Source organism: Abramis brama (assembly GCF_963993115.1).
Source record: "Abramis brama genome assembly, chromosome: 13".
NCBI lineage: Eukaryota > Metazoa > Chordata > Actinopteri > Cypriniformes > Leuciscidae > Abramis > Abramis brama.
In genome coordinates this window covers 4476273-4492760 of record NC_139975.1, presented here as the reverse complement: position 1 = coordinate 4492760, position 16488 = coordinate 4476273, and the positions used below count along the sequence as shown (strand labels likewise).

The 16488-nt window shown below is 37.1% G+C and overlaps 2 protein-coding genes across 7 annotated transcripts in view; one reads left to right on the top strand and one right to left on the bottom strand.

Moving 5' to 3' along the window:
• The first annotated feature begins 3852 nt into the window (after window positions 1-3852).
• On the top strand, window positions 3853-7224 carry tlx3a (T cell leukemia homeobox 3a). The gene is made up of 3 exons (XM_084133505.1): window positions 3853-4434; window positions 5644-5878; window positions 6699-7224. The coding sequence occupies exons 1-3, from the start codon at window positions 4044-4046 to the stop codon at window positions 6901-6903; spliced, it is 831 nt and encodes a 276-aa protein (XP_083989631.1). The 5' UTR covers window positions 3853-4043; the 3' UTR covers window positions 6904-7224.
• Window positions 7225-7371: 147 nt separating this feature from the next.
• The window catches only part of kcnip1a (Kv channel interacting protein 1 a), a 101326-nt gene continuing 92209 nt past the window's right edge, over window positions 7372-16488 (bottom strand). For all 6 annotated transcript variants that reach the window (XM_084133508.1, XM_084133507.1, XM_084133510.1 and 3 more), the window contains 5 exons: window positions 16209-16279; window positions 15959-16066; window positions 11888-11992; window positions 11392-11454; window positions 7372-9986 (listed from right to left, as the gene is read on the bottom strand). In XM_084133508.1, coding sequence (XP_083989634.1) covers window positions 9939-9986; window positions 11392-11454; window positions 11888-11992; window positions 15959-16066; window positions 16209-16279 — 395 coding nt within the window. In that variant the 3' untranslated portion in view covers window positions 7372-9938. The remainder of the gene's footprint in view (window positions 9987-11391; window positions 11455-11887; window positions 11993-15958; window positions 16067-16208; window positions 16280-16488) is intronic.

Here is a 16488-nt window from a genome sequence, read left to right as displayed (position 1 = left end):
CTTTTTTTGAGTAATTTGACGGGGTCCTCACACAGACCCGATTTTGAGGAGGACCTGATTTGTCACCATATGGAACTTTTCTCTGTTTACGGATATGAGACACGCAGGGGTGAGTTACAAACTTTCAGGGTAAAGACAAAAACACATTTTAGAAGAAGTATTGGTGATGTATTTAAAATGAGTTAATTTTGAACAAAAAAAAGTTACATAGCGTACCTTTAAAGAAAGATGCACAGCAAAATAGTGTTGAAATTGCCAATAATCATTGCAACATGATGTGTGTGAACTTGTAAAGAACTGACAGTTGTAAGTGTCCTGAAACTGTGAGAGCACGTGCTTAACTCAAACCAGGGCTTTTAAAGTCCCTCCTCGTTAACTTAGCTAATGTTGCACCACTGCATCATATCACAGCATTGAATGTGACTTCTAATCGATGCTTTAGTCTCAGTGTGAGAGGAAACAGATGTTCAACAACACCAGCGAATTCACGGGCTATTACTTTACATTTAATAGGCTTTATTTAATATTTAATGGGGTGACAGAGGATGGGAATTATTAACGGGCCAAATGTCATTCGCGGTGTCAATTTGGCTTCAGGGCTGATGTGAGGATTTTCTCTCCTTTGGAGTTTTTCCAGTGTGGCCTTTAAACTCGTGTGATGTTCATATTGCCTCAGTCTGTCTGCGGTGCTTCAGCACAGATCATAATAAAAACATAGTAGGTGTTTTTAAATGCTCTATTACTTACCGGCGTCAATTCATATTCCTGCACCACTGCTTCTCTCAAAGTCTCTTATTTATTATTGAAAAGCACATACGACCCTTATATCACTTAATTCTACTTTGCTGCTTTATATCTCTGTTTCTCTGTGTTCTTCAGATGCGCGCGCGTGACAGGTCTCGCTCTGTGCTGAAGTTGGGAAATTGATAACGCGCCGGAGACGCGCAATAAAAACGACGCCCGCGGGCGCGACACCCGGATCCCCTATTATGCAAATACGGGGTAATTTTAAAGACAAATCGTTGGCTTTTATTCCCTTATATTTCTGTTTTATACGTCTCGGTTTCTCCGGAGAATAAAGCATTTAATGTGTCGAGCCCAATGATGGATCTGACCTTCAATCATTCTAGCGAAAGGATGGGGCTTTATTTGAAGAGAGGAAAACAAAACGCAACGATATTACTAAACTTTTATATGCACACAAATTGTGAAAAATATCGGCAATGAAAATCTGAAAGTTAAGTTGAGGGCAGAATTAAAAGCAGATCAAATGTCCAGTTATACAAAAATACATAAAATGCAAATCGTAAAATGACATTTTGATATTGGCATCATGATATCTGTCTAGGTAAATGTCTAGGTGTCCGACTATATACAAAAAAGAAAGAAAAGGTCTCAAAAATTTATTATTTAAATTTTTCTTAAAATGAGCAGTATTGCTTATTGTTTTTTTGTTTTGTTTTTTACCCAATATTGGTTTACAAAAAAGTATTCATATCAGAAAACCCACTGTCCTCTGAATCAAAGTCAATGTTGCGTGACAAACAAAAAAGAAACGTTTTTCAGAAATTGATGAATCTAACATGAATAAAAATATAAAAACATGCACGTGTTTTAAATTATATTTAAGATTTCACATTTTTTATCACCCCATACATCCTTATTTGCCTTTGACTGTTGTTGACTGATATAGGCTAATATAATTTTTGTATTTGGACATAGGCTAATTTCACATTTTTGGCAATTTAAAAAAATTTCATAAATAGATCAGCACAGATTAAGAACAGTATTAATAGTAAAACAACAAGTAAATGTTATCTATTATAATAAAAACGACATATACTATGAGAGGGAGTTAATTACATTGTTGGAGCAATTAGAAAAACAGTATCCTTCCTCAATCAATCGAGAGAGAGAGAGAGAGAGAGAGAGAGAGAGAGAGAGAGAGAGAGAGAGAGAGAGAGAGAGGCCCATTAGATGGTCCGAATTACAGTCACCAAAAACAATTATATGTGGGTGCATGGCCACAGATACATAGCGAATAATTGCTCAATAAATGTTTGACAAAAAGGAAACTGAAGGAGAAGCAAATGTCACATAATTATATGTTATTATCACGCGTCTAAAAGTAAACAGGCCAAATTTGTCGCCGCGTGCACATATGGCACGGAAACGCGCCAGAAGCACGTTAAGGGGAGTCAAGCGTTTCTGCCAGAAATGTCTGAATACATTCATGGGGTGGTTTTTAAAAAATCATTCATGTGTCAACGATAAACTAACAGCCGTCAAAAGCTCAGTGGCGGTGTCACATTTTTAGACACCGTGTCCATTTCACTGAAAACTGACACAATTACGCGAATTACGCCCATTCATATTTTGCTGCTGCTGCACCTCAGGTCACAAATTCCATACTTGTTGATTTTGTGGGGTTATTAATGATACGGCTGATTTTACAGAACAAATAAACTTGATGCTAAACTTTAAATCTATTATTTGCACGTGCCTAAAGCGACTGAAGTGAATTTGGGCCTATATAGCAGGTGTCAAATGCAACAGAAGTTCACATAACCTTTATGAACACAATACAAGCATAAGCGGATGTCAATTTAAAAGAGAGTGCACCATTTATGACATCTAAATTGGATTGCGTTTTTTAAATTATAAATCTCCTCCGAAATACAAATATATCCATCCATGCATTCATCAATGCATTAAAATAATTACCGAGCAAACAACATTCACACTGTATTTAGAAAAAAAATCACCAATAAAAAAGAAAGTAAGTCTTAGTAATTTGTTCTCGGTGGTTAAAGAGCCAGTGCAGAGGGTTCCGGGGCCGATTATGTCCATTTCACCTGCTTCTAAACTGCATTACTGACTCAATCTTCACGGCTCTTTCATTGCGCGTGTCCTGCCCACAGCCTGCCCACGGCAAACACTCCATTTCCACGAATCTGGCCATCAATTTAAAAGGATTTGCGCGCTCACGCACACACACACAAACAGCAGAGCGCAGCCAGTGCGCGCGCCGGTCCGGCACAGAACTTCTCATATTTGATGGATATTGTTTGGGTGACATTTAGGTAATAAAATCGAATTGGTCTGTTGCGAAATGTTGCGGGATAGTTTTACTTGAATGAAATTACGCGCAACTGAGAGCATTTGGCTGCACGTGGGGTTCGAGCATTAATCAACGCATGGCACAAATCAATGCTGCATCCGAGCAGCGGGACTGTGTTCAGTGATGACGAACTCCGAGCTCGTGTTTAACAGAGACATTCTCCGATTTCCGCCGAGCGATCGATCGATAACGCAATGAATCCTTCACGTTTATCCCTTCTGTAGAAAAACACTCACTTTTAACTGACAGGACAAGAGATTGCAATCAGTTGCAATGTTTTTATTAACAGAATATAAGATTGGTTGATTTGAGAATCCTCAAACGAATGTTTAGATTTTTTTTTTTAAACTGCAAAATGAAACCTGAATTTAACATTAACCTTAAGCTATTCTTTGCAAGCACTGTTATTTCCTTCTGCAAATACAAACCTAGTTGATTCATTTTGATTGCATCACTGCAAAGTAAATTCAAAGTTTGTGCGTAAAAATGTCCTAATGCAATTCCACATAATGAGAGACCTCTGTAAATAAATTAGCAGCAACATCTTTCAGCCTCAATAAATGCGCATTTCAGAAATTGGTGTGATGACATTATTGAATAGCATAATGAGGCTCTAGTTCACTTTTTTTTTTCGCGTTCCTAAATGTCAACCAATAGACAGAGATAATGACGGCTCGGTCCAGTCGACCAATGAAAACTTGAGCTGAAGAGTTTGGCACGCGCGGCGGAGCGGAAACTCGACAGTTTGACGCGCGGCGCATCGGTGGCGAGACCTGTCAGAGTTCAAACGAGGAATTAGAGAAACGAGGACCGTCATCGGAGACCATGGACAAGACTAAAACTAAATTAAAATTATTTTCGCCGCACCTAACGTGATTTCGTTCGTTTTAATCCGCCACAATCTGCTGCGCAACTGGGAATTATGGAGCGCGCGGAGCTCAACGAGCCAAAGCCGCCATCCAAAGCTAACCAGGAACCCATCCGATTCGGGATCGATCAGATTCTGGGCTCTCTGGACCCGGAGAGCAGCCGTGGAAACACTGTGGATAACAGCCGCTTGGGAAGCCCAACCAGGGCGAGCGTTGCGCCTCATGTCTCCATACCCGTCTCTCTCTCCGGAGTCCCGGGCTCTCTGGAGGACTGCGGGCGGGTGTACGGGGTGAGCGGCTCTCTGGTGCCCAGTGGAGTGATTCGGGTCCCGGCACACAGACCTCTGGCTGCCGCGGTGCCGCCGGCGATGTTGAGCGCGGCACCGGCGCTGTGTTTCCCCTGGATGGACAATAACCGCAGGTTCCCTAAAGACAGACTGCCAGGTAAAAGACGCACATCTCTGAGTCTGAGGATGCTGGGATTGATCCACACGCTTCACTGATCTCTCTGGCTGCTGGACCTGCGCAGTTGGTTTCAGGAAAATATTTCAGGAAAAAAGCTTTTCCCTCCAAAATTACAAGAAGCTTTTCAATATAAATCACCCTGAAAAATATATCACCTTGATTGCAATAATAACCACACTGTTTTTGTAATTTTTAATAATTATATCAACTGGTAGGCCACACAATAAATCAAATTTCAATTAAAACGATAATTAAAATAAATACTCATACAATTATTTGCATGCTATAAAATGCAGATTCATTTATTTTCTTAAACGCACACATGCAAAAAAAATAAAAAGCAATAAAAAAAATTAAAATTCATAACGCAAAAATTGGTTTGATTGATTGCTGTAATATGTTTATTGTTACTCCAGAATGTTAATTGATTAGGCCCAAACGTGTATTTAGGCTGTCAACATTTCTTCAATTAAGTTAATAAACGAAAGCAGTTATAGTTAAAATATTTAAGGTTAAATACACACTTAAAAACATTAAGCTGAACTAAGTTTGATATCAGAGCACAACGGGGATAAAGGCTATTTGAAGGAAAACGTTGTTTCTGGACCCGAATAATATAAATAATAATAATAATAATAATAATATATATATATATATATATATAGGTGCAACAGTGCACTTTTGAGATGCACGATGTTTTGAGCCAATTAATACACATGAAGTAAACAATACGCACTTCAGAAATAGCTGCACCATTTTGTGTTTATAAACTATTGATTTAATCATTTTTAATAACCTTGAAAATGATAAACAGGTGTTTTGTTTCAAACATACGTAATGAGTTTCAGGGATTCCACGTTTCAATTTATTTTTACAAAATTATTAGTCAATGCACGTGATGATCTCCATGATCGGGACCATATTGTGGTGCTCGTGCATGTGTACAAACCGCTGTTTTGAGAGGGAAATTTATCATCAAAGGTGCACACAAATCATCTTTCTCAATATTGTTTCGTTAACTATAGGCTTCGTATGTATAACGAACAAATAGTCTACAGAGTCAACCAGATAATTTCAGAGAGCATTGGTTTTAATAATCACCTACAATAATAATTGCATGATCAGAGTTTGTTTTTAGCAGAATCTAAAGGAAAATAACATGATAAATAAATGACACTTTTCCCGCAGCTCTCCTTCCGTTCACCGTGACCCGGCGGATCGGTCACCCGTATCAGAACCGAACTCCCCCGAAACGGAAAAAGCCGCGCACGTCGTTCTCGCGCGTGCAGATCTGCGAGCTGGAGAAGCGCTTCCACAGGCAGAAGTACCTGGCGTCCGCGGAGCGCGCGTGCCTCGCCAAGAGCCTGAAGATGACGGACGCGCAGGTCAAGACCTGGTTCCAGAACCGCAGGACCAAGTGGAGGTGAGACATTGTTTTAGTTGTTGGATCCTTGCTGGGAAATGTAGAAGTCCACCATGTACAAACATTTAGAATTAAGATGTTACACCTTTTTCATTTAATTTAGTTTAAATTTCAATTATTTGTATTAGTATTCGATTATGATTAAACATAGCCATCATTAAGAATAATTCATTGAAATATTAAAGGGAAATTCAGCGGTTTTTTTTGTGCTCCTCGGTCACTTTTGTGGCACGTGCCATGTGAACAATAAAACAAATCATGGACTTGATTCGGAAGTTAAATAGAAATGCCGTTAGCACTTTATGGTAACACTTAATAACAGTAAAATATGCATAATTACATGAATCTAACCCTCAACCAAACCCTAATCTTAACCAATTGGTTGCAGAGGAGAGAAAAGCGCATAGCAATGAAGGAGTTAATAATAAAAAAGGACCATAAATATTGCATAAATATTACTTAGTACCCTAAAAGTCCCTCTATATATATATAATATATATATATATATATATGTTTACACTTTATTTTAAGGTGTCCTAGTTATACATTTAAGTACTGAGCAATAATAATTAACTACATGTACTTACTATAGGGTTAGGGTTTGGTTTAGTTGCATGTTATTATGCATAATTTATAGTAATTACTACATGTGTTACCAAAAATATTATTGAACAAAATTATATTACATTGATTTTACTGGAGGAAAAAAAAAAATTACATTTGAGATGTTCTGACACTGACCCATTCAATTCATATAGAATTGTATCAATTGTTTTAATGATTTGGATTTATATATATTTTGCATCTTCAAAATGTCTAGAAGGCAAACAGCTGAGGAAAGAGAGGCGGGACGTCAGCAAGCCAATCGGATGCTGCTTCAGCTTCAGGCCGACGCCCTCCAGAAGTCCATGAGCGAATCAGTGTCGTCGGATCCTCTGTGTGTCCATAACTCCTCCCTCTACGCCCTCCAGAACCTGCAGCCCTGGGCCCAAGAGAGAGCTGGGAAAACCACAACACTGGCTTAAAATCCCTCCGTGATCCCTCACGGTCCTGCACACTGAGAAGGGAAACATGATGAAACACTGCATCTGAAAAGTAATCAGGCTTTCTGACCGGCTATTTTATAAGCGAGGAGCGTTTGTAAATCTCAAACCATCTGAGCTCATTGTGTGGGAAAGTGAACTAATGATATCTGTGTGTTTGTTACGGACACCGACCAAACGCTTTCCCACGAAGATCCTGCGTTGGGGAGGGAAAAAGGTGAAGAAACATTCCCAGAAACTAACTGGCAATCATCCTGAATCACAGCTCTGTAAATATATGAACTGTTCAAATGATGTCTGTGAGAAAGTCTACAAAATATTGTACTGTACTGTAATTATTCTGTGCTATTATGGTGACGATGCATTGCCGGCATAATGTTAGTCGTTGTTGATGACGTGTTTCGACCCGGAAAAGCAATGGTGTGTAAATATAACACTGAACAATCAGCATTATGCATCGAAAATTTTATTGTTAAACAGTTTATACATCATTTCAACAAGAGGATATTTAAGCTTCCCGTCTCCTCAATCTGTCTGTCTGATTGAGCGTCTGTCTGTCTCTCTGTCACCCGTCTCATGGGAAAATAACCGGCTCTATACGGCTTTATATAGACACTGCCGCTTCTAATCCCACTTTGCAGAGTATAAAATATACAATGAGTGTAATAAATCAAATATCATACTGTATATTTTAAACTCATCGCGCTGTACCGGCACAGTGATTGTTCAAAAACACATCATATGATCAACGAGATGATCAGAAATGATAATAAAAAAAGCATTACTAAGGTTATCCGAGAGTCTGCCAGGAATGCTTGTGACCGTGATAAACACAGGTTTAACTTTCTACACTTTGTTTCCTGGCACAAGCGGATTTGTTCACATTTTTAAGAGCTTTTCAGCAACTTTAAACTCAACATGAAATCTCAATTGACCATATTTACTTTCTCTTTATATATATATATATATATATCTTATGCATTTATATATAAATATTATATATATATACAGCATTTATTTAAAATAGAAATCTTGTGTAACTATACACTACTGTTCCAAAGTTTGGAGATTCAGTCATTTCTTTTTCTTGCTTTTTCTTTTGAAAGAAATTAATTATTCTATTCAGCAAGAATGTGTTAAATTGATAAAAAAGTGATAGTAAAGATTTATATTGTTAGAAAAGATTTCTTTTTTGAATAAATGTTGCTATTTTTAACTTTTTATTCATCAATGAATCCAGAAAAGGGTATCACAGGTTAAAAAAAAATACAAATATTGAGAAGTTTCCAACATTGATAATAAATCATCATATTAAGAGTGATTTCTGAAGGATCATGTGACACTGAAGACTGGAGTAATGATGCTGAAAATTCAGCTTTGATCACAGGAATAAATTATATTTTAAAGTATATTAAAATAGAAAACCATTTTTTTAAATTGTAATAATATTTAACAATAGTTTTCTTCGATCAAATAAATGCAGGCTTGATTAGCATAAGAGACTTCTTTTAAAAACATTAAAAATAGTAATATTTCCAAACTTTTGACCGGTACTGTGTATATAATGCCTGCTTTAAATCGGGTCAAGTCATCTTCATTTATATAGCGCTGTTAACAATATATATATAGTTTCAAAGCAGTTTTACAGTGATAATAGGAAATTAAAGTAACAGATTGTTTTGGCTTTACAGCAGCTCTAGAATAAAGTTAGCTTTGTCCTCCCTACATGTTTTTAATATTCAGTTTCGCTCAGATATACATCAGTTAGATTACAAAGTAAAATGGATGTTGAATGCTGTTCATGTAGAGTTTAAACATCATGCTTGTCAGGACTAATCAAACACAGTTATATTAATTTTATTTCATTATTATTATTATTTTCTTGCTCTCTCTTCACAGTACGGTGGCATTATGGCTGTATAAAACAGTACTAAGTTTTGACAATTCACAGCTTTCACGCAGTAAATTTAAAAAAAAATAGTTTTTCTATATAAATAGAAGTGAAACACACACACACAAATATAGTGACTGCTAAAGTTTGCTACGACACCTGTCAATCAAAATCTTCATTGCCATCTGCACAAAGCCAATTAGTCATATTTCACCCCAAAAATCAAATATTTGCATATTTAAATAAATCACTGTATTTCATTAATGAGGATACTGGGGTGAAATGTGACCTGATGACATGATGTCATGAGATTCACCCACAATGATTCTGACGGACAAACAGACCAATCAGAAAGCAGATCTTCGAGTAGGCGGAGCTAAGCCAACAGAGACGGGTGCGAGTGATGAGACTATCAGAAATGATGGACATGAACACACATCAGATCAAGCGGTGATGATCAGACACGGGATGACACGATGCACAAAAACTGTCAAAAACACTGCCGTTAATGTCACAGACTGAGAACTTCTGCAGAACGCCAGTTAAAGACTGGTCGCTTCATAAGAAAACCACTGAGACACTGGTTATACTACTGGATTAGAACATGTCTACCTAAATGACGGACACGATTCAGCACATCTTTTGGAGAAATATCATATCACAGGTGGAGTGTATCAGATGTTACATACCCCAAAATCCACCAAGGACGACTGGTTAAAAAAGCTCGGATGCATCGAACATCAGTGACATATTTTCAAATCAAAATGGGTTTTACAGGACCTCTTGGAAACCCGCTGGGCCTTTGTGAACACGGCTTTGACACAATTACTCACATGCTCTTTTAACTACTTCCTTTTTTTTTGGTTATAGACATATAATTCTCACATCTGCAACAGAACGAGGTCAAACATCGGGGTTTAAAAAAAAGGACTTTTCCGGCACGTGAAGCATCGAGCCGTTGTCTGACATCTGTCAAACCTCCAGAATTACCATGTTGATGGGGTAAAAGTTATTTCTCTTTTGTTTTGTTTTTTTAACAGAAAACTGGTCAGATTCAAGAGTTCATTGGTTTCTTTCTCTGACTAATTTCCCTTTTTCCGCCCTTCATCCTCCTCTTCCTCTGGCTCTATATCACATTCTCAAAGAGCTGCAATGATCGCATGATGTTTTCATCCTGAAGAGACAAAATATGAACAGAAGAAAGAGAAAGAAAACAATTTCATGAGAGACGGCTAAAGAAATACGAGGAAGAGACAGAGAGGAAGGAACACAGACAAACTGCAAAAGGCAAAAGAAGAGAAAGTCTGTGTAATCTAGTGAAACGAACAAACAGCCAATCAGACAAGAAGCAGCGCTCTGACTGACATGTAAAACAGCCAATCAGAGTTCAGTGTGTTTTTGATGAAGTGTGACGCCATAAAACGACTGGTGGAGCTGTGATGTAACCAATGCAAAGTAGCAAAATAATAAAAAAAATGTAAAACTAAGAATTATTTTTGGAAAGATAAAAAATGTGAATGTCTGGTGAAAACATCTCTAACATAAAGCACATAAAAGAGCATCTTCAACACTTAGTCAGGAGTGGCCTGTTCAACAAAAGTATTGAAAAAAAGATTTTATAAATTTAAATAGGGCTGGATGGTACGAATGGACTATTTATTTATAATTTTTATTTTATTAATACTTCTTTTAACATTTATATATTTTTTAAATAAGATATATTTATTGTATGCAAGTAAATTAATTAACTAATACAAAAAAATATTTAAGATAATAATAATAATAATATTATAAAAAAATCAAAAAAGAAGAAAAAAAGGAAAAAAAGGAAATAAAATAAATAAATAAATAAGGGAATAATACAAATATATAAAAATGTTAATTAAATAAATAAATATAAAAATAGATACATTTATTTGCATGACTTTCAGTGGCCTGGACTGAAATGAAATAATTGACAAAGCAACATAAAAATAAATGATTCATGACGAAGCGACATGGAATAATGTCCCAAATAGGCAAAAGGAAGAGTCTGTTATTTGTTGTTACTCACAACATGTAGAGGATTATTATTATTTTTGTTGCTACTTTACTATAGAATTGAACTGCTGTTTAATCAGTGCGTCAGTACTCACTCTCTGACACTAGAGGACCCTGCTTACATTCAAGAGAGAGAGAGTGACAAGCTATGATTGGAAAGGAATACCTGTGTCCTGCTTACAGCACAGCATATTCTGGATTCTTTTTAAAGAAATATATAGTATGCAACTAAAGAAATGCTACACAATTTCATAGTTATGTTTAATTCAGCGAGTGGCGTCCAATGATAATCTTAGCAATAAATGTAAATTTTCCTTTTTTTAAAGACATTTAAAATGTCTTCACTTTCAATAGTCTGATCTAATAACGAGTGAAGAGAAAAAGATGTTAAAAACAACAGTTGGAAGGAGTGCTTTGCATTGTGGGACACAGTATTCAATGCACTGTGCTCTGCTTGTATACTGCACATTTTTTGCAAATGGACTAGTCATTCGGTTATTCTATGCATGCTAATTTTGTATGCTATTGTGAACAGGTACCTCTTGACAGGAGAGAATAAACTCATCAAGAGTGACGACTCCATCTCTGTTCTTGTCCATTTTCTGCAAAGGGAGAGAGAGAGAGAGAGAGAGAGAGAGAGAGAGGGGGAGAGAGAGAGAGAGAGAGAGAGAGAGAGAGAGAGAGAGAGAGAGAGACGTTATTTCCTCGCTAGAGAGAAATGTTATGTAGCTTTTGAGTTGTTAAACTATTTTTCTATTTACTATATTTCTATATATCTGTGTGAGTGTGTGTCCGTGCTGTATGTGTGTGCGTTTGAGTGGGAGAAAGAGAGTATGTGCTTTCTGTATATAATAAAATGTAATTTTGTGGCAAAAAAACATGGAACTAATTTGTGTTTTTTATCCTATTGTTTACTATATGTATTTGATTGGTCAGTGTCGTTGTGGGTTTTGGTTCTTCTGCTGTTGTCAGATTCAAGCATTCAGCAGCCCTGTAGTACGTGATGATGTCTAAGGTGCACTATCAGAGTCTGACCTGAAAGAAAGCATCCACGTGCTGTCTGGTGGTGTCGGTCTTCATTGCAGGATACGTGAAGCGGCCCATCATGTCATATATGGCTTTCACTATATCGGTCATCTCCTAGAAACAAAAAACAAATTCATTTATTATTCTAAAAACATGTTGCCTACATAATTCCGATGTGTTATTTAAATGACTGTACTATTGTGCTAAAATGTGGAAAATAGTCATCATAAAGAATGAATAGATGTGTCCAAACTCTTGACTACGGTATTTTAGGTTAAAAAAGGGTCAAAGTTTTTTTTATTTTTTTTTTATTAATAAAATAGTAAACTGTATATTAAACTAACCATGTTCCTAACATCTAACCTTATTTTTCTTTTTAGGCCTAACATGATAACACTTTGAAACACAATGTACTAAAACGTTCTGTCCTGTGTTTTTGAATGTTGTATGTTGGTGAGTGTGTGTGTGTGTGTGTGTATAAATAACAAATAGGGGAACTGAAACTAGACATGACTAGGTTTGAAACCCTGTGATTATGAAGGAATCATTACCTAGCAACAGAAGGGCTTGTCTAAAAAGAACTAATCAAATTGTGGGGCATTATGTAAAGTTTCATGTCATTTTGCCATACCCCTTATTCTATAAAAACTGTTGTATTCGTGTTAGCTGGTGGGATTCTCAATGGAATTTGTCTGAGATCCTCCGGCCTTGCTTCCTCTTGGGAGAGATTCCCTGGGAACTGCTCGGGAACTCTTCCGGCCGTGATTAAAGCATTTAAAGGACATTTGCTGAAGTCTGTTTGTCGATTATTGCTGCGCAGCAAGTCAGATAGGGAGACAAGCTAAATATCGAAACACTAGAGACCTTAAGTGTGGATCACGTTAAGAACACTAGAGACCTTATTCCCAAGTGATACTGTTCGATAGGGGGCGATACAGTACAATGTGGGCGTGTCAAGCGACAAGAGAACTTTATGCAAATGAGAAGTGATTTTCACGGGCGACAACCAATAGGAGAGAAGACTTTCAGTGGAGCTCATGTCACCGTCTCGAGTCTCGAGTGCAGGCAAGACAGAAGAGTTCGAGGGCGATTTCACTGTTTTATATGATTTGACTGTAACCACAAACATGGATATAATAAAATGATGCATGGAAAAGAAACTGTCGACAGTCTCAGTGAGTTTAATTCACACATTTATAGTTTGAGTGTTGTAGTTTTATGATGCAAGTTTAGCACTGCTGCAGTTTCCCCTGCATTATGTTGACTATTAGGGACAAGAAAATTGATTATTTGTCAAATTCGAATGACGTTTTAGTAATTTATGACAGCATGAGTTAATTTGTTGATTGATTGATCGTTAATCTAGTAAATGAATTAATCCACTGAACACTGCTGTGGTAATATAAAAACACTCTCCCAACAGCATACTGTTTCTTTTGAGCCTAATTCCTAGTCAAATTAAAATGATATAGTTGTATATCACTTGTGATGGTATTTTGTGCAGCGTCTACCAATAACATTAGAGCGACAGCACTACGAACGCCCACAAGAGACTTCACAGTACACAGACTAGCGACATACAGCGACAAAGTCGCTGGCGGTGTGAACGGGGCTTTAGGCTTCAACTCGCGCGTTCAGGGGCCGGTTTCACAAAGCTATTTTAGACTGGTCTATAGTGTTAGACTAGTCTAAAATTTGCTCATAGACTAGTCTAATGCAAGTTAGATTGTTTCACAAAAATAAAGACTGACTTAATTTAGACCAAAAAAATTAGACGCCTTACCCCCAGGCTAACTGAGGTCTAAGACTCTGTTACCTTGGCAACCAGCAGTAACAATCAGTTAGCCTACATTACAAACAGCCAAAAGAAAAGGGAAAATGGCTCATAATTTAAACATTTCTTCTTGTTACTACATTCCCAAGTAAAATGTCCTTGTAACTGTTGGGGCCGTTACATAGTCAACGCGAGCAACGATCGACGCGCTCCCTTTCATAGTCTAAACAGTGGACGCAAGCAGACGCAAGCGTCACGGGCGATGCGTGAAATGCAATACACCGCTCACGCAACAGGGAGTAGTAGAGTCATAGTGGAGTCATAGCTCGCTTTGGACGCGCGAATGGATTCAAAATGTTCAAGCGTCAAACTAGACGCGATAGACGCGGATTTGACGCTCTATTCGCGTGTGGTGTGAACGCAGCATAATAACAGGCTGCGATGTCAAGATTGAAATGCTGGAATGTGTGTGTGTTTCAGAGAGAGAGAGAGGCACGGGCGCGATCGAACAGTGGAAACATAAAAACATACTCCGTCATTTATAACATATTTTCCACTGGGGTAAACTGCACTGAGCGGTTGAATGCGCTTACTCGATCCGCCATGTTTTTTGTTTTGAAAAGTGTCTTATTTTACCCAGAATGCATTGCAGTGTAGTCCTACTTAAGATAGTCGGCAACGGTCTGATTTAGATGTCTATCTGAAGTCTGACTATCTACTATATCTAAGCCATAGTCAAAGTCTATCTTTGTGAAACCGGCCCCAGAGGTAACTCAACTGAGTAAAATATTTTCAGGTGCAACCTAACTTAGTCAGGTGCGTAGGGGAAAAATCTACCACAAGTCCCATTTTATTATGACATTCAGAAGTGCACAAAATAATGTTTACATAAAACACTGATAACATGCATTTCAGTTTCTGTCACTCAACAACAAGTCCTTTAAATTTAACCCTACAAAAGCCTTCTGTCTCATATTTGATATGCCAATTTTGTAAGGCCTCTGAATCATCAACATGATCAAAACTGAAAAACCTGTCGCACACAATCTACTCCAGTCCTTCAGTCATCTGAATGATAGTTTAAAGGGGTGGTTGATTATGATTTCTCTTTTCTAACTTTAGTTAGTGTGTAATGTTGCTGTTTGATCATAAACAACATCTGCAAAGTTACAACGCTCAAAGTTCAAAGCATTTGCTTTTAAAGAAATCGCTTTTTAAGGACTACAACAATCGGCTGGTAGAGACTACACCACATTCCTCCCGGGTTAGTGACATCACCAACCCTGAAATTTACATAAACCCCGCCCCCGGAACACGATTTATAGATTATCAAGACAGAATATGCTAATCAATGACTAGAAGATAACTACACATCAGCTACATAAATTCATCAACTAACCATTCAGAAATGTCCTGTTGCTTCTACATGTTGTCACTTCTTCTTGAGTCTCTTCCATCTTTGTCTGACTCCAGTTTGAACATAAAAGGCTAAAAGTTTTTGAAATTTCCAGTGCGTGTGTGTGAGGTAAAAAGACACAAGCTGTTGAAGCTCCGCCCCATGTGCCGGAAGCAGCAGCTCATTTGCATTTAAAGGGACAGACACAAAACCGTGCGTTTTTGCTCACCCTCAAAAAGTGACAATTTTAACATGCTATATAAAAATATCTGTGGGGTATTTTGAGCTAAAACTTCACATACACACTCTGGGGACATCAGAGACTTATTTTACATCTTGTGAAAAGAGCATTACACCACATCTTTAAACAACTTTAGCAAGTAAAAGTCTTTTAGTATAATTGTACAAACGTCCTCCTTCAGCTCGTGCTTCACGTGTCTTTTGCTGTGAAATCTTTACTGATTTTTATAAAGTAAACACAAAAATAACTTTCTATTGTTAGTGATATTTCAAGATGAACACTTACTGTAGGTTAACTTAATTATCCATACGTAATTTTAGAAAAATCATGTTAAAATGTGAGTATTAAATATGAACATCAGGTTTATTTGTTCATCTCTCAATCATCATTGTAATGCATTGCATTATATGTTTTTAAAACTACAGAGATTTGATCATAAAACTAAGCATTTGAATATCATCTTACTAAGACATATTATTGTCAGATATAGAGCGGCGACTGATATTTATATGCATTTTATGTATCTAGTCTTCTATACTGTCATAAAGATCTCATTGATTTATAATTGCATTACATACTGTTGCTTTTGGAATATAAGTTGCAAATCATTACAGATGATTAAAAAAAAACATGACTTATATTTCTATTCCAGAAAATGATCAAACACACCTCTTTATTAATGTAACCATCTTTGTTAATGTCGTACAGGTTGAAGGTCCACTGTAACTTCTCTGTTGTTGTTCCTCTCAACAAGATGGACAGAGCCGTTACAAAGTCCTGACAGAGAGAAAGAGAAACAGTGGGTGAAGAGGAGGGATTTCTCATTAACGACACAAACGAAAACTCTGTGCTGACACAGAAATGAAAATAACAACAGGAGAAATAGTGAAGAACATGAATGAATAGAGAGAAATTTCACCTCAAATTTGATTGATCCGCTTTGGGAAGAGTCGAAGGCGTTGAACAGGTAATGTGCGTACGTGCTAGCATCTGCAGAGAGAATACACACACACACAGAGAGAGAGAGAGAGAGAGAGAGAGAGAGAGAGAGAGATTAAGACTTTTTTGAGACCTTTATGGGGTCTACCGCATTTTGTTAGGGGCAATGTCTATATAGTAATATATTAAAAGTAAAATGACTGATTTAAACAACATTACAGTTTTAACAACTAAGTTTTATATAATAATACCATAAACCT